The following is an 18,106-nucleotide window of genomic DNA, read 5'->3' on the forward strand; positions in this document are numbered from 1 at the left end:
CTATCCACATCTGTTTGCTGATGCATGATTCCGGGACGGAATCATCCTAAGGGGGAGAGAATTGTAACGCCCGGGTTTCAGGGCTAAGCATTTTTGTCAATGTAATAGTCTAGGTCAACTCTTGTAACTCTTTTTGAAGTAAAAAAGGTGAAATATTTGAGTATTATGTGAATTATGTGTGTTTATGTGTTTATTATTTAATTATAAATGTATAAATAATAAAGAATAAAAATGAGCGTAAAAATTAAAGTGTGAGATAATCCCGATATCTCTACATAAAGTTTTAGAATATGTCTCAAGGTTTCCGTGCATATAAGGAACGCCGAAATCCGAGTTATAACGAAGAAATTATGACCCGTCGAAGTTTCACGACAGAACCGACATGATACCGGGAAGCGTGAGTAGTGAATTTATGATAGAGCGAGATTTAGCCTTAGCGATCTAAACAAAAGTCGTAGAATATGTTAAACTAAGAACATCGATAAAAAGAACGCCTAAATCTGACTTCGTATGAAGAAGTTATGAGATTTTAAACAGACCAATCCTGTCCCGGCCTGTTAAAAATATAACTTTAAAAGTAAAGTCAAAATTAGCCGACGGAGTCTAAACGAAAGTTGTAGAGTACGCCTCCACCTACGCGTGGATATAAGGAACGTCAAAAACGGAGTTCGTATGAACGAGTTACAAATTATAATAGCATATTTACGTATTAAAATAAAGTATAAATCATGTATACGTACACATATATATATACATATGTATATATCATTAGAAAGGTATCGACGATGCGGTCATTATAAGACTAATGTTGAATTCTTTCGACATTAGTTTAGTACAAATATCATTAAATCCATTTAAAATAGTATTATAGAGGGGTGTTTAGTTGTTTATATAACTAAAAGGTCATTAAGTAATTATGGAGGGTAGTTTTTGAAAATTCAATTAGTATAAATAAGAGCCTTGGGCTCTCATATTTCTTGCATCATTCTCTTGATTCAAGAGTCTTTCTCTCCTTATCCCCCAAGCATTTCGGTCCCTCGTGATTCGACTTCTCTTTCTGTAGTTTAGTATAGTAAGGTGAGAGCTGAAGCGTTGCACGAATCTTTCTTAGAAAGATTCAGCGACGAAGTTCTGCCCCTGCAGAGCCCGACTCCTAGCTAAAACCCCCTTGTAAGTAAGTTATGCTTACCTTATATAGCTTATATTTAAAATTAGTATTGTTATTATGAACTTATAATAAATATTTGGGCTATTATTATGGGTTATATAAGTATTTTTTTAACGCTTATATAATAATAATAATAGCTAGATTATTAATTAGTCTCGGCGAATAATAGACTAAACTCTAGTGGTAATAATACTAGGTTTCATCGAAGAAAATTCTATTTAAGAAGCGAAGCGCTGTCTGAGTTCGGAATCACCACCTTTTCAAGTGAGTGCATAGTTACTTTCATCTTACACATAGATATGAAGTATTTTATATATTACGTGCTATATGTACATATTATCTGTATACTTGTTATCTATGCTGGATGAATGTTTTTATACAAGTTTTAAATGATTTAAACTGTATATGTAATTTATATCTACAAAAATGTTGGGGTAAAACATGGGTAGATGTAATAAGACGATGTGTGATAAAATGATGAGAGGCCTCGATGTTGTTGTTGTTGATCCAGTCATCTAGCGGAGTATAGATGACGACCACGGACTCTTCTAGACAGTCCAGTGGAACACTAGCAGGCTCGCAACCTGTAGGTGTTGTGAACAATGTGTTCACCGGTGTACTCCATCCCCCACATGGTTGCCTATTAGGACATTTATTGCTGAGGAATCCCCTTAGCAGTAGTGTCCGTCCCGATGATGATCCTTAGGCTAGGTCCCTTATAATAGGTGTTTAGGGACGTAATGTGAGGATAATGGGAATGGGTAATCGGGTTATTATTGATTGATGGAATTAATAAACTTATTTATTGTGGGTTGAAAACCCTATGTGCTCACCAGGCTCCCAAGCCTGACCCACTCAGTTTTATGCATTACAGGTAGTGGCGCATGAGCATAGGTGTGATGTTTTGGACGAGGGATTACGGATATAGGCCTGTAGATATGAAATAATGTAGTAAGGCTTATATTGTACTGTTTATACTTTTGATCTGTACGAACATGACATCCCGAGTCTTTTAATGAAATACATTTCTATGGAAATGCTTTTGATAAATCTTTATCATATTATTGTTTTGGGACAAATTCTGCAACCCTTTTATTAAAAGATAAATCTGATTTTGAAATAAAGTATAAACAAAACCGGTCTTTTCTGGCCGTGATTTTGGGGATGTTACAGCTATCGTCGTGGTTTGTTTTGCCGTCACCGTTCCTTCTACTTTCTGATGTCGTTGCCTTATCTCTTCACCATCAGCCACCATGGCAAATGGTCGTGATTTCGTGTGGGTGTGATTCTGCTTCAAGATTTGTGTGTGTAGCTATTTGACTGGAAACCAACAAAAAACCACTACCACCACCGTGAGGTGGTGGTTGCCAACGTAAAGTCACCACTATCGCCGCTATATGCCATCAAATGGGTGGTTGGCTTCTCTTTCCGAGAAAAATATGTAGATGTGTGCTTGTTTCAGTTTTTGGCTATGTGTGTTTGCCTGGAATTCTCGGAAAAGGCATCACCAGCACTCGCCACCGCCAGCCACCACAAGGTGGTTATATGTGTGTGTGTGTGTTTAGCTTAGTTGTGTGTATATGTGTGTTTATTTTGGGATTAAATCCTTGTATAATGTATTAGAAAGTGGAATAATAAAAAAGAAACCCTAACCACCACTGTGAGGTGGTAGCTGCCGCCACCGGTTGCTATGTCGGGTGGCGATGTGCCTCGTTTACATTGTGAATCGTTTGGGATTTTTTGACTAGGGACTAAAACCCTAATGGGCCTAATGAACCCTAAATTATCAAAAGACCCATCTATTGAGCCTATTGGGCTAAGATAGGGTTAAAAACCCTAATTAGGGTTTAGAAAACCCTAATATTGGATTTATGGGCTTGGACTTTCGGGACCCACATTTGGGCCATTGGAATGAAATTTTGTATTAAGCCCAATCACACTAAATGATTTATTTAGAAGAGTGATGGACTTAATGGACTAAGTCCTTAATGGGTTAAGTGAGAAACACTTAACCCTAATTGTCATTTTATGTGAAACTCTAATTTCACTTGGGCTTTACGTTGGGCCTTCTATTGGGCTTTGGTGATTGGGCCAATAATGGGCCATCCAAGAACAATCAAATGAACTATAATAATTTAATGGGCTTTGGGGTAAGGCCCATGTAAGGGGTTTGGGCCCAACTTGGAAAATTGGGCCATAGATGGGCTATAGTATGGACCTTCATGATTATGAGATGTTGGATCATTAGAAATGCCAAATGTTTGGACTGGACTAAATGGTTGGGCCTTAGAGTGAGATCATGTAAAGGTTTGGGCCCAATTTGGAAAATTAGGCCATATATGGGGCTTTGATTCACAGTTTGACCTTTGGGCCTTTAGATTTGGCCTTGAGCTTGTTTCAAGCTAAGATGGGGGTAAAGTAGTCTTTATCCTAAGCATGGACATATGATTTTGTGTTGGGACCCAATTATTAATTAGGTGATGTTTGATATTGATAGTTCGAGATCTGTCAACTAACAGTTAGGATTGTGTCTACGGGACTTCACCAGTGTAAGGTGAGTTACCTTCTAGTAGGGGTGGGTTTAAGGCACCACTGTCGGCCCACCAGTAGGTGATTATGTTCGAGATGATTGTCTTTATGATAATTATCTGGCTTGCCGCCATTTTATATGCTTTATGTGTTGGGATGCTATGAGATATGTGTTAGTAGTAGCAGGGGTGAAATAGTCTCCAGTTACCGGTTAAAGGATACCAAAGACAGTTACCGGTTAAAGGATACCAAAGACAGTTACCGGTTGAAAGATACCGAATGGGTAGACAGAACTCATGCATGCCTAGCAGTATGTTTATGATATGTTATTATGTGACCAGTATGGTTATGATATGATATTATGTGATCAGTATGTTTATGTTATGTTATCATGGAATCAATATGTTTATGACATGTTATTATGTGATAGTGGTAGGGGTGAAATAGTCCCCGGATACCGGTCGAAAGATACCGAATGGGAGGTTAGCTCACGGTTACCGGTTGAAAGATACCGAAGGGGAGGTTAGTTCCTGGCTACCAGTTGAAAGATACCAAAGGGGAGCCCAGCTCCCAAATATGCCAGACAGATACCGGTTAAAAGATATCGAGGGATATGTATTATGTGGTATGTGGTATGATGGGGGAACTCAATAAGCTTTGTGCCCATCAAGTAGCTCGAGAATGTGGTTTTTGGCTCTAAAGTGGGGAACATTTGGAAGATGTGGAGCGTCCATACAAGACTAGCTTTGACCATGTTGATTGATGTTGACCAAGTTCTATGGTATCTTTCTTTTTCCTTTTTAGCTTAGTTTATCCTAAGTTCATTTTAGTCATGTTCTTACTTGAGGACAAGTAAGGTTTAAACTTGGGATGATCTGATAGTTTATTATGTTTCCTTTTTTTATAGTTTATTTTAGAACTTTTAGCCCTTTTTATTAGTATGTCATTGTATATTCTTTATTTTTTATTTTCTTTAGCATCGATCGTGTCGGGTACTTTCTATTTTGCAGGGTTTTGAAGTCACGATGCAGTTGCAGTTTGGCTTGGAGATGGGCTTTGTGGGCTTTCAAAGCATTATTGGGTTTTCTAGATCCATCAAATATGAATTAGGCTTAAAATGTTGAAGACTTGGATGAAGTGGGCTTATGAAGATGGGTCATGGACTAAAGAAGATGGACTTGGACTATCCATTTTAAGCTTGAAGATGATTGACCAAATTTGAATCATGTGACATGTGGAGGGGATCAAGGGAATCCTAAGTAATGAGGTGGAGTAGTAGATAAAAAAATAGCCAATAGCATCCCAACATTGTTTTCCAGGGTGTAGTCTCAATCGCGCAAACTTGTGAGGGTACTCGCGCAAACTTGTGAGGGTACCCGTGCAACTGCACACTTTGGGGGATTTTGGTCATTTTGCTCATCAATTACCTTGGAGGACAAGGTTTGGCAGCCATACTTCGATTTTCCACCATTGGAAAACCTTTGAGGCGATTTTTGAGAGCTTGAGCTACATTATCATAATCCTTCTATTAATTGTTCATTTCTTGATACAAAAACACTTTTGTGATTGTTATTTTGTTTCCATGAGTGACTAAAATCTTTATTTTGGTTGACTTGGGCTAAAACCCTTTCATATGTGTGGGTTTCGAATGATTCATGCTTGATTATCATTTATCTTATGTTTATGATTTTATTTCATATTTCTTATGCTTATTTAATACTTTGATCATGAGCTTGGTACTTAAATGAGCAATTGTTGGTTTATTTCTTTGATTTATCACTGAATCATTGAATTTGCTTAAAATAAAGGCTTTAAGATGGTAGAAATCATCTCTAGCTTATGAATCATGACTCATTTATAGATGTGTAAGCATTAGCATCCTCCATGAATTGGGGATTCCTTTATTCTTAAGGCTAATCAACTTTCTTGGGTTCAATTGCTTGAACTGAATCATTGATTTTGATTAAGAAAGTGTGTTGTGGGCATCCCCGACCTCCATACTACCTTTGAGGAATCTTGGCATATCATGCTTCATGATTGTTATAACCAATTTGGGATGAATGATAAGTTTCATATTGAATCCTAATGATAAACACACAAATGTTCATTGTGTTGAATTGCCTTGGTTGACCAATTCTCTCAAATATTTGAGCATCTCACTATCTTGCTTAACTGTAAGTATTTTATTTCTTCAAGTATTTTAGTTTTCAACCTACCACAAAACCCCCATTTTTAGTTTGATTGTAGTTAGTTAGTTTTAGTACACTAGTTCTACTGGATTGCATTGGTGATTGAATACAACCATTTCCATAAGGATCGATATCCTTTTTTATCAGTATATTACATTTTAATTGGAAACAAATTGTGTAATTCGCTTGTTGGACTTGATATCCCACCACACATTTAGGTGAATAATACTCGTAATCAAATTATTGTTACTCATCTTTCTAATGTAAATTTTATTTGCATAATAACGATAGTTCTACTTTATTTTTACTTGTTCTAACACCCCTTATTTACATTTTATGGATTGTAATGAAATCATGACTATTTTGGTTTATTTTTAGATTAAAACTAAGTCCATGAGAATTGATTATGTTTTGCTACTATTACTATTGTTTTAAAATTTTATAAATGTAAATATAACTTATTATATGATGGAGATTGTTTTACCATAACAAACATACAACTACAATGTATTTCTTCCATCCAGCTACCACTGAGACGGATGGATGTTATATTGTATCTTATTACACTTTTAGTATGTCACGCCAACGTAATATCATTTTTCCACCACCATCCCCTCACCACACAAAATTGATAGAAAATAGTCTTACCGCACAATATTTTTTTAATATTCAATATGTATAATAATATATTAATATTATATTATATTTATAGGGAATTGAAAACCGTAAATTTTGATATATTTTTTAACAATTTTTTTTTTAATATCCACTTACTGGGAGGCTTATCACAATACCCATCAATCAAAGGGTATGATATTCACCGCACGTTGTTGTATCTATTATGTCATCCATTATGGTGTGCGATGTTGCTCATACCGATCGATCTTAAGTAGATCTTATCTATTAGAAGTGGGGTAAAAGAATGTTACTTAAAAGTGAATCTCACCCATATATTACCGAACCATTTTTTACTAATAATTTTGTTTTTGGCATTCACTTTTATAAGAAAAAAAAATGTTTGATTACTTTAGTTGAAAAATCCCACAAATACTCCAAAATTTTAGATTTTTTTTATCTGTGAATATTACAACTCGTTTTTTATTAGGAGAGTGAACCTTTGACTTTCTGTAAAACAGTGGGACAATTTATGTAATTTAGTCTTATCATTGTTTTATTGTTATCGATTTTTTTTTGTTAGTTTTACTATTTTGATGGTTTTATAAATATATAAATTCTTTGTTATATATTTGTGTCGTCATATGGAAGAGTATATGAAATAGTGCAAGACTAGAAATAGCTATATAAGATCTATGAAAGTTTCTTTAGTTTTATAATTTTGATAGTTTTACACTTATACGAACTTTTTGTTATATATTTTTCATGTAGTATATGGAAGAGTGCAAGACTAGTAATATAGTACTTGACAATGCCCTATATATGACTTTAAACCAATTATTGTTCTCATTATTATATATATATATATATATATATATATATATATATATATATATATATATATATATATATATATATATATATATATATATATATATATAGGGTTTAGGTTATTTTTTATCATTTAACTTTTGGTTTTGTGCTCATTTGATCACTTAATTATTTTTAAGTTTTAAAAAGTTATCAAACTTTTTGCTTTGTGCTCATTTAGTCACTTAACTTTTGGTTTGGTCACATTTAGTCACCTAACTTTTAAAATTGTGCTCATTTAGTCAGTAAACTTTTAAATTTTTTCAAAAGTTTAGTGACTAAATAAGCACAATTTTAAAAGTTAGGTGACTAAATTAACACAAATCTAAAAGTTAAGTGATCAAACCAAAAGTTAAGTGACTAAATTGATACAAAATCAAAAGTTTGATAAACTTTTACAACATAAAAAAAAGTTAAATGACCAAATGAGTACAAAACCAAAAGTTAATTCTACGTGTTCTTTTTATACTTTACAAGTTATTTGGAACCTAAAAAAATGTTGTCACATATAAATATGTAACGAATCGTTACGAAATATGAAATTTTATTGAGAACTAGTGGTGCATTTGGTTTCGTTCAATCAGAGTACATAAATATAATTCATTTGGTCTTTGTTTATTATCATGCTATGCTATAACCTTGACCAAACATGTTATTTTGAACAAAACATTTTGTATATAGTTTTGTTTTAAAATTTTGGTTTCACCCCTCGTTAATGCTCATTTTTCGTTCATATATATATATATATATATATATATATATATATATATATATATATATATATATATATATATATATATATATATATATATATATATATACTAGCCGTTTACCCGCGCTAAGCGCCGGGCGGGAAAAAGTTTCTTTCGGAAGATAGTTTTAATGTGATGATTAGTTTCCTTTAGACGTGACATATTCATTGCGGCCATTTGGTAGACTATTTTGCGTCGAATAGTTCATTTCAACATATAGTTTATTGCTAGGTGCATAGTCATACAATACGACAAAAGTTGAGTCTACATCTCAAGCAATTCATCTAATACTTCATTCTTGATTTTACAATATATAAATAACAACAATCTGCAACCATGTAGTTTTGTACATTTATAACATGTCCAATATATAAACTACACCAATCTGCAATCATGTTGCTTCATCTGCTAGCCCTGCATGAAACATCAAATAAGCATCTAAGATACATATTTGAAGAAATTGTAAAATAATAAGTTGTTGATTGTACCTTGTTAATCACATAACACTTCTTTGTACACAACGTTTGATGTGTAGATTCCATCATTATCAAACGTTTTTTCCGGCTTTACTAATACCTTGGTATTGACACGTGATATTCCTCTGGACAACGCCACATAAAGTTGGCCATGTGAGAATACTGATTCTGGTAGATAAACACCTACATTTGGAATTGTTTGTCCCTGAGGTTTATTGATTGTCATAGAGAAACTAAGCTGAATTGGAAACTGCTTTCTCTTAAGTTTGAATGGGAACATCTCATCGTTAGACGGACATAGAGGAATTCTTGGTAAAAACACTCTTTTTCCAGCATGTTGGCCAACAGCTATCTCTGCATCAATGACATTTTGTTGGAAAGCTCGACATATCAATCTGGTGTCATTACATAACCCATTTGAAGGATCGATATTTCGCAAAAGTATTACAGGGCACCCAGTTTTTAACCGAAGATAATGAGGGGGTACACCACTAACATTTAGCGAGTTCAAATATTCCATCGGATATAAGTTATTTTTGTCATCTTCCGCTTCATCAAAACTATAGTAAATTTTTTGCTCACCAGAAAATCGTTCGATCAACTTATTATTAATCTCATCAACACTTTCATTTTTAGTAGACAATATCGCCCTCGAAATGATAAATTTTGAATCGGCGCCGTTGGATTGCAAAGAAGGAAATATTGCATCAATCAGAGCGTCCACTGATTTAGTTTTATCAGTGTATGAAATGGACATGTTATCAGGTATACGAATATAGGACTCGTCCAATGTTTCCTCCTTTCCATCACCGACTCGTAGTAAAAAATCCGAAAACCATGGATCATTTACCGCTCTCATGTTGATATTTAATCGAAGCCTTTTAACTGAAGCCCATAGAGGTGACATTCGTAAGCTAGAGTCGACAATTTGTGCTCGAGTGCCACGTCTCACGACCGGCAACACTTGTCTAAAGTCACCTCCCATAACCATTATCTTTCCACCGAAAGGGAGCTTCTCATCAGTGATGTCTTGCATTGTCCGATCAACTGCTTCTACTGCCTGCCTCTTAGCCATTGCTGCTTCATCCCATATGATTACCTTTGCCTTGCGAAGTATCTGAGCCTTCCCACTTTGTTTAGTGATCTTGCACATCGAGTTATTATCAAGATTGAGGGGAATTCCAAATCGTGAATGAGCTGTTCTCCCTCCTGGCATGTTGTTATCCGCAACACCTGACGTGGCAGTTGCAAGTGCAATAAGACCACGGGCACGAATATTGGCCAACAAAGCTTTGTACAAAAATGTCTTTCCAGTTCCACCGGGACCATCTATGAAGAAGACACCTGGAATATTTTGATCCACATGCCTCATTATCTCATCATATGCAAACTTTTGGTCTGGATTGAGAGAGTCCCGCGCATGTAAGTCTTCATATGCCACATTTATAGAGTATTCTTCTTGCACCTCACGATAGCCTCTTGATTGTAAATCGATGTGTGCACTGACATTTGGAAGGTCGTAATCACTAAGCTTTTTACTCATAGATTCTAAGAAGACTCTAATGTCGATGAGGACCATATTTTGCACTCGTTCGGCACATCCATATTGTTTCCTATAATCTTCAGAAAGAGCATCATAGTGGTCGTCCCATAACTTGCGAACATTTCCTGGTTCACAAAAAATCAGCATCGTCGCAAATAACCTTCTAAGTGCGCTGGGAAATTGAAATAAGGAAGCCTCTACAAGACATTGTGATAAATTATCATCGGTCTCTATTAAACCTCTTTCAAGAGCTGCTTTTCGAAATGTAGGGTGTAATACACCATTGGCTGTATATAAATCTTCAAAGCAGGTAGGCCCAGTGATATGGCATAGAAGCAGACGTAGGTAGTATCTCTCTCCTTCAGCTGGATTAGCATAAACAAGTCGACCAACCATAGATTTATGTTCCCTGGTCCTCCAACATTGGTTGCCCCGATTCCATGTAAAATGTTTGGGAAAATCCTTATACAAGTATTTTCTCGCTTTGGAATCTTCTTTATTCTTCTTGAAAAATGCCGTCAACATTGAATTTTTTTCTTTCTCCCTATCAACAATGTCTTCCATTCTGTCACCGTCTTTGAACCTAACCAACTGTTGATTCGGGAGATGTATTTGCAAGGCCATCACACAAGGGTGGATTTTTTAAAGAGGAAAGCTAAAAACTCGCCATAATGCCTCAGGAGGGGACACATAACGTGCGTCTTGAAACTTTCGTATCTCATTAATAACAACATTTTCTTGGTCTTTATCAACATGGATAACTTGTTTGTCATGGCCCTTATAAACATATTTGAAGAGGTACTTCACAGACTTTATACTCGAACAAACCTCAACGTTGATATGACAATTGAACATCATTAACAACTTTGGGTTGTATGGAGCCACCCATCTGTTATCCAATGATGTATTTCTTACAGTCACCTCAATTCCATTATTTCTTCTTCTATATAATGGATATGAGTCCTCTCCTTGTGATGTCTTTTCATTGAATTGCCTAGGATATCTGAAACGACATATTTTTGGCACACCCTGCATACATGGACTTTTTTCTCGTAAGCTACCACAAGGACCGTGCATCATGTGACTTTTGACAAGATCATGCATTTCAGGAAACCTTATTGGGTCGGGAATTTCCGCACACACAAGTTTGTCATAATCATCTGGATTATTCATTTTATATCCACTTGTCATTATTAAGAGGAAATGTGCATGTGGCAATCCACGCTTTTGAAACTCTATCACATACACATACGACCCCACCACACCGATTATATGTCTCTGGAATAACTGTACCTTGAGATCCTCTAACTTAGCATGAAAAACTCTTGCAACAAGGTCCGTTCGATCTTGAGCTGACTGTCCAGGCAATAACTCATCATCGATTTCTTTCCATTTTGGGTTGCACGTCATTGTAAGAAATATATCAGGCCTCCCGTCATCTTGAACTAAAGCCATGGCATCCAGAAATCTCCGTCGCATGTCACGTGGACCTCCAATGAAACTTGCAGGTAACACAACTCTCTGTCCAACCCTACTTGGTTGAGCCTCACCGGCATTGAAGCAATCAACAACGCCCTGGTATAAATCGGCTCGAATTTTGGTTTGGTTCTTTTCAACAAAAACCAAACGTGTAGTCTCAATCTTTATATACGTATCTACCGCAAATTGCTGGAACAATCTCCCTCCCATCAAAATCACATTATCATTCGACCGTATCTGGAACTTGTAACAATAGTACTCCCGCATACTTACAGTATTTCTGCCTTTTTTTGAATATCCATATATTTAAGGCAATATTTGTTACATGTTTTAAATATGTAAAGGAATGTTAAAGGCGTACCTTCTAAACCGTCATCATTGTCTTCATTGTCACTATGAATTTCATCCATGGTGACCCCATATCTTGGTATTTTAGGATGCCATCCAGACTCACCATTGGGAAAGAATAAAGGATACGACAAAGGATCATAACAACCAAAGTAAGGTTGAATTTCAGTACTATAGTTAGACCTCCCGTAGACAATAATACTTCTTTTATATGCAGTGATGTTGTCATTTCCTTCAACCCAAATACCAGCAACCTATGCAAAGGTGTAGTTCAATAGGGTGATTAATATGATATGTATAATAATAAATATGACACATCTAATTTTAAAATGAATATAGATAAATGTTAATATTCACACCTCAGATGTGGTCGGCTTATTGTACACCCTTTGGTCAAGTTCCACCGATGCATTCAGAGTCACTCTATAATTATCAAGCGGTCCTAGATCAAAAAGACGTTTAAATGTTCTAACGTATGGATTCGAAGCTAGAATACGTGTTAGTTTTTGAATGATTCTTCTATCAACATTCTTCCAGGAGGATCTTTGTGATATTTCAGCTTCACCGTCATAAAAGTACAACTGTAAATACCTCGATTTTCCATCCCTTGAAATTAATTGATCGATATTATGATAGAGTGTTCCGTGCGCACAAAAAATGTAAACTCCAGATGTCATACTTGCCAATTCTTCATCCACCTTTACACCCAGTGATGCGAAAGAAAAGTTTGAGTTATACGCCCTTATATTGTACCTGAAGCTTTCTTCTAGCTGCTCTTGGCTTGTGAAGAGTTGGTGCAATTCTGTGGGAATAGGGGAGTATGCCAGTTTTGTCTTTCCACTCATGCAACAAAAGGTAGGGAATTCATATTGTAATCGCTTTGCTCCACAATAAACACAAGGCTTTTGAGCCTTTAATATACGATGTTCCATACGGATATTTTTGTAAACAAAATCATATGGATCCTCCTGAAAGGCGTATACTCTTCTTTTTGTCATCATAGTTCGTTCCTTTCTTCGTTGATAATATTCTTTATTATAAGTACTTGTGCTCTGAGCAGCACTTATAACACTTACAGAGGAATCTTCGTTCATATTTGTTTCGTGTGTCTCCATTGTAGTGCAACTTGTGAGTGTTGTAGGCTGACTACATCCTTCACCGTTAGCTATCCTTCTCATTTTGTTTTTTTCCTTTTTTCGTGCATAATAGTTTCTATTGTATCTTTTTCGATTTTCTACAAATATATTATTTGGATAAATAGTCATATATTATAAATGCGAATATATACTTATGTAAACGACATACCTTTTTCTATATCTATCGGGTTTTGGGAATCATCACAGTTTTCGTTTCCCTTATCTACGGTCCTCATTGAACACTATAATGGAAATGTTAAGGATAAGCACATATTATATCATCAAGAATCTAACATTTGTAATGTAGACCATGTGATTTAGTAGTCATGTATGTGTGTGTTTCAGAAAGCAACACAACCCTTATTAAATAACCAACTACACTAAAAACTTGTAATCCAAAAACACAATAGCAAAATAAACAACACATGAAAATATCCATAGATATCCAAAAATTATTATTTATCAATTCATAATTCAACACAAGAAAAATAAACCACACATGAAAAAATTCGCCACAATATGTCTAACATAAATGTAGATCAACTATAAAAGCAACGCACTCATAAAAGTTGTCAAAACTTTAAAAAAAAAAAAAAAAAAAAAAAAAAAAAAAAAAAAAAAAAAAAAAAAACCCACCAAATGTCTCACACAGAATTAAAAATTCTTCTAGGCATATTTATGATGTTAAATGCTTCCGGCATCCTCGGTTGGAACTCTACGTTGCTTAATTTGGTTGATATCAAAATGTTCACTGAAAATAAGATAAAAACTATTAAAATGTATTGATTTAGTTATTTTAATATCACTACAAGCATTATAATTTTCTAGAAAAAACTTACTTGAATCCAAATGAACCAATTTCACCCGAGAAACAAATATTATATACTTTCTGTTTATCGCATAGACAGTTGTCACAATCTGATGGCGTGTTCGGTCGGTTATATGTAGTTTCATCTTTATTATACTCCCCCTATTTAAAATCAAAGATTTCGAAAGTCACCTAATTTTCTTTTAATGTAATAATAATAATAATAGTAGTAGTAGTAGTAGTAGTAATAATAATAATAATAATAATAATAATAATAATAATAATAATAATAAACACTTACGGCCCATCTTGGAGATATAAAGTGAAAGAAGTTAACGTCAGTACACCAGAGTAACGGGAATAGTTTCGCTTCCCTTTGATGATTTTTCCAACAATATCTAAAAATAGCGATAATTAAAAGGATAATTAACTTGTTATTATTTTAAAAACTTTAGAATGCTAAAAGTATATATAAGTTATTAAATTTACCAATCATCATTTTTCTCTTTATCTGATCCTCTACTAAACTTTTTATTGAGGGAACCAATGGGAAAACCGGAAACCATGATATGATAGCATCGGCCAAACGATTAAATCGTGTGTTATTGCTGATCTTAATCATCAAATCGCCACGTAATAAACTGTATTCTTGATACCTCGGATACTCAACATACGTTGGTTCGACTTGGAAATGGTTTAAAGAAAACACACCACCCAATAGATTCCCTCCATAAATAAAGCGCATCATTGGTTGTGGAACAACTGCTAACAATTTCTCTCTCTAATAGAAAATGTAATATTTTTATAAAGAAAATACTTATGATAAATTATGAAAATGAAAATAGGATATAAATAGTTTTTTTAAACATACATTTTGATCAATGAGAATCATGAAAAGTTTGTTTGCTCTTGAGTCCCTCCAAATGAAATCAACACGAACGGGTGTCAAAACATACCACAAATGGTAGTTTAGTAGCATTGAAAATGCATCAACGTAAATTTGACCATTCATGATTCTACAAAAAGAAAGTCACACGTGATTGATGTAGAATTGATTTAATTTGGTTAAATTTAATGATGGATGACTGGATTATATAATATGTTTTTGATCTAGATATGATAATGTATTTTTCTGCTGTCAGTTCGCTAGATAAAGTAAAAAAAATGGAATTTAGGGACCTAATATCATGTATTCATCCACTTTAAGTCTGCAAACCAAATGGCATGATTTGTCCAACAGTTTTTTTCTCTTCTCTAAATGGCAATCACTTAGTATGATCAGAAAAACATGGAAGGGCAAAATAGGCATTTTTACTTTCCAGAAAATCCTATACTTTCTAATTTAAAAGCAGTCTTCTACCAAGACTGGACAGAGTTATATTGTAAAAAGTAATTTTTCACTTAACACTATCATTATCAAAATATGGTATTGTTTTTAAAGAAAGTGGAACACTAATCACTTAAACCATGAATAACATCATAGATTAAGAGCCAACTGAAGCAACACTAATCACTACAAGTTTATATGACTATTTAACCGAACCAACACCAGGGGTAAAGATGTCATTTTCAAGAAAATGCAATCGGCTATACTTATATATGCAACATTTCTACGTATAGACATGATTAAAGCACAAAGGTCCAAACCACGAGTACTTATGTCAAATTCAAAGAAAAAGAAGGTTTTCCAGATTTACCATCCTAGAAGGTTTTCCGGAAAAATATTACAATCCTCCGAAATTAAATAATATGGCATCATTAACTAAGCAAAATATCAAAGAAAGTACAAAGAAATAAGAGTTAATGAGTAGATAAACAAAAGAATGATGATTTCAAAATTTCATTTGCAGATTACTTGATACCAAACTCTGGATGTCAGACAAAATAGCACAAAATAAAAAACAGAAAAAAGAAGGTTATGTATTAATTTCAAAAGAACATGCAAAAAAAGAACATGCAAACTGATTGCAATGTGTGACTTTCTTTTGGTGCATTAAAACAAAGGAAATTGCATCAACTGTTTATTACTTATCTTTTTAAAAAATAAAAAACTAAATACATTTAATTTCCATATGTTTTTTTAAAAAATAAAAAACTAAATACATTAAACTAAATACATACGGAAAGAGACAGTTTCAATCCATGAAATTAGAACATGATATATTCTAGAAACAATATTCAATCATAAATTAAAACATGATATGTTTTCAAAACAATATTCACTCAAATACACAAGCACACAATGTCCCAACATATACATATACAAACCATACATATATAGGATGTCACAAATAAATAAATACACACATATATACATATTATATACAAGTATTATTTGAGAGAAATATATCACCTCAAACAGAAAAAAGTAAAAATTAAAATATCCTACACACTTCAGGTTATAAGTGATAGAAGAAGTAATCACTTCAAACAGAAGAAGTAAAAAATAAAATATATACACACTTCAAGTTATACGTGATAGAAGAAGTGAAGAAGTAACAGAACCTGAATTCGTGTCAACAAATGCAATGCAATGCAATGAAGTAGTCTTCTTGTTCTTGATTCTTTGTTTGTGAATTGTGTGCTGTAAGAGTAAAATATAAGAAAGCGTATTAGATTTATAGGTGGAAAAAGGTATTCTATCATATAATTTCGGAAACTGATAATCATTCCTAAATTAAGCAAATTGAGATCTAACCATAAATAATAACATTATAAAAATATACTAAAATAATTTTAAAATCTGTTTAATAACTGTTATAAATCATACCAAAAATATTTTAAATCATACCAAAATTATAATATTTTAATTAAGATAATATAATACTAAAAATATTTTAAATCATACCAAAAATATTTTAAATCATACCAAAAATAATTAAAAAATACTTTATCAGTAGTACTTACTAAAAATTAATTAAAAATTGTGATTTTTTTTTATTTCGCAAAACTGATATAATTTTCAAAGATAAAAAAATTGTATTGGATTTTTTTTTGAAAAACGTGTAAGCAATAACGTTTTATTAAAATCATTACCCAATTGAGCAACATGGGTCAACTCTTGCAGCATTCTCCTTTTTCACATTTGTTGCCTCTTCTTCAGCCACCACTTCTTCAATCTTCCTGTGGACAAATATATTTATGATTACTAATTGAAAGCAAATAATATCAAGCCAGTGTACACATGACTAAACATTTATTCAAATTAAAAAAAACCCAATATTATTTGAGCATGATAGGTTTACCTCAGTAAGCTCTAATAAGTGACACGATCTAAACTCATTGATAGTTGCTGATATCTCTGACATTGGCAACTTAGCCTAAGAAAATATAAAAACACAATAAACAATTAATGAGTAAAACAGAAATCAACTGAAAAAACTATACTTACCTGTGCAAGAACAGCAGATGCTAACTGTAAACTTGGTTCTAAGGTCTCGGGGACAATCTGCAGCAAAAGCAATGAGTTATTTTAACTAAGTCACTCTGAAAGTGAAGGAAGGGATAAATAAATAAAAGCGAAAGAGAGAGAGAGAGAGAGAGAGAGAGAGAGAGAGAGAGAGATTAGTAAAAGAAGTTTTGGATCTATGGTGATGATCTTTAACACCATAGATCAGATATCAGTTTCAACAAGTTAAAAAAATTTGTAACTTTTGGCACGGGAAAACTAACTTCAAGAGAAACATAAATGGAAGAAAATAACTTAAAAACTGATACAGTTTGAGCTGGACAGATTTCATGTAATGAAACATTAACCGTGATTTTGAAGTTGAACGTAACATTACCTTGTTGTTGGAATCCGCATTCACATCTTGACTAACAACCGGAGCAACAGTTGGTGTATTGTCTTTAATCTGATTATTGAGTTCTGAACATGATTTTGCTTAATGCATCATCACTCAAAATTATCACCATAGATCAGATATCAGTTTCAACAAGTTAAAAAAATTTATTCAAATTAAAAAAAAAACCAATATTATTTGAGCATGATAGGTTTACCTCAGTAAGCTCTAATAAGTGACACGATCTAAACTCATTGATAGTAGCTGCTATCTCTGACATTGGCAACTTAGCCTAAGAAAATATAAAAACACAATAAACAATTAATGAGTAAAACAGAAATGAACTGAAAAAACTATACTTACCTGTGCAAGAACAGCAGATGCTAACTGTAAACTTGGTTCTAAGGTCTC

The 18,106-nt window shown here is 33.7% G+C and overlaps 1 protein-coding gene and 1 long non-coding RNA gene across 2 annotated transcripts; one reads left to right on the forward strand and one right to left on the reverse strand.

Moving 5' to 3' along the window:
• The first annotated feature begins 1,106 nt into the window (after positions 1 to 1,106).
• Positions 1,107 to 2,099, forward strand: LOC144996971 (uncharacterized). Its single transcript, XR_013659687.1, has 3 exons — positions 1,107 to 1,170; positions 1,365 to 1,432; positions 2,043 to 2,099. It is a non-coding gene; the product is annotated as an uncharacterized LOC144996971 (long non-coding RNA).
• A 6,516-nt stretch (positions 2,100 to 8,615) lies between these two features.
• On the reverse strand, positions 8,616 to 10,766 carry LOC145004504 (uncharacterized). The gene has a single exon (XM_078963441.1). The coding sequence runs from the start codon at positions 10,764 to 10,766 to the stop codon at positions 8,616 to 8,618; it is 2,151 nt and encodes a 716-aa protein (XP_078819567.1).
• Between the last annotated feature and the right edge of the window lie 7,340 nt (positions 10,767 to 18,106).

Source organism: Lactuca saligna, chromosome 1, assembly GCF_052625555.1.
Source record: "Lactuca saligna cultivar CGN05327 chromosome 1, ASM5262555v1, whole genome shotgun sequence".
Classification (NCBI taxonomy): Eukaryota; Viridiplantae; Streptophyta; class Magnoliopsida; order Asterales; family Asteraceae; genus Lactuca; species Lactuca saligna.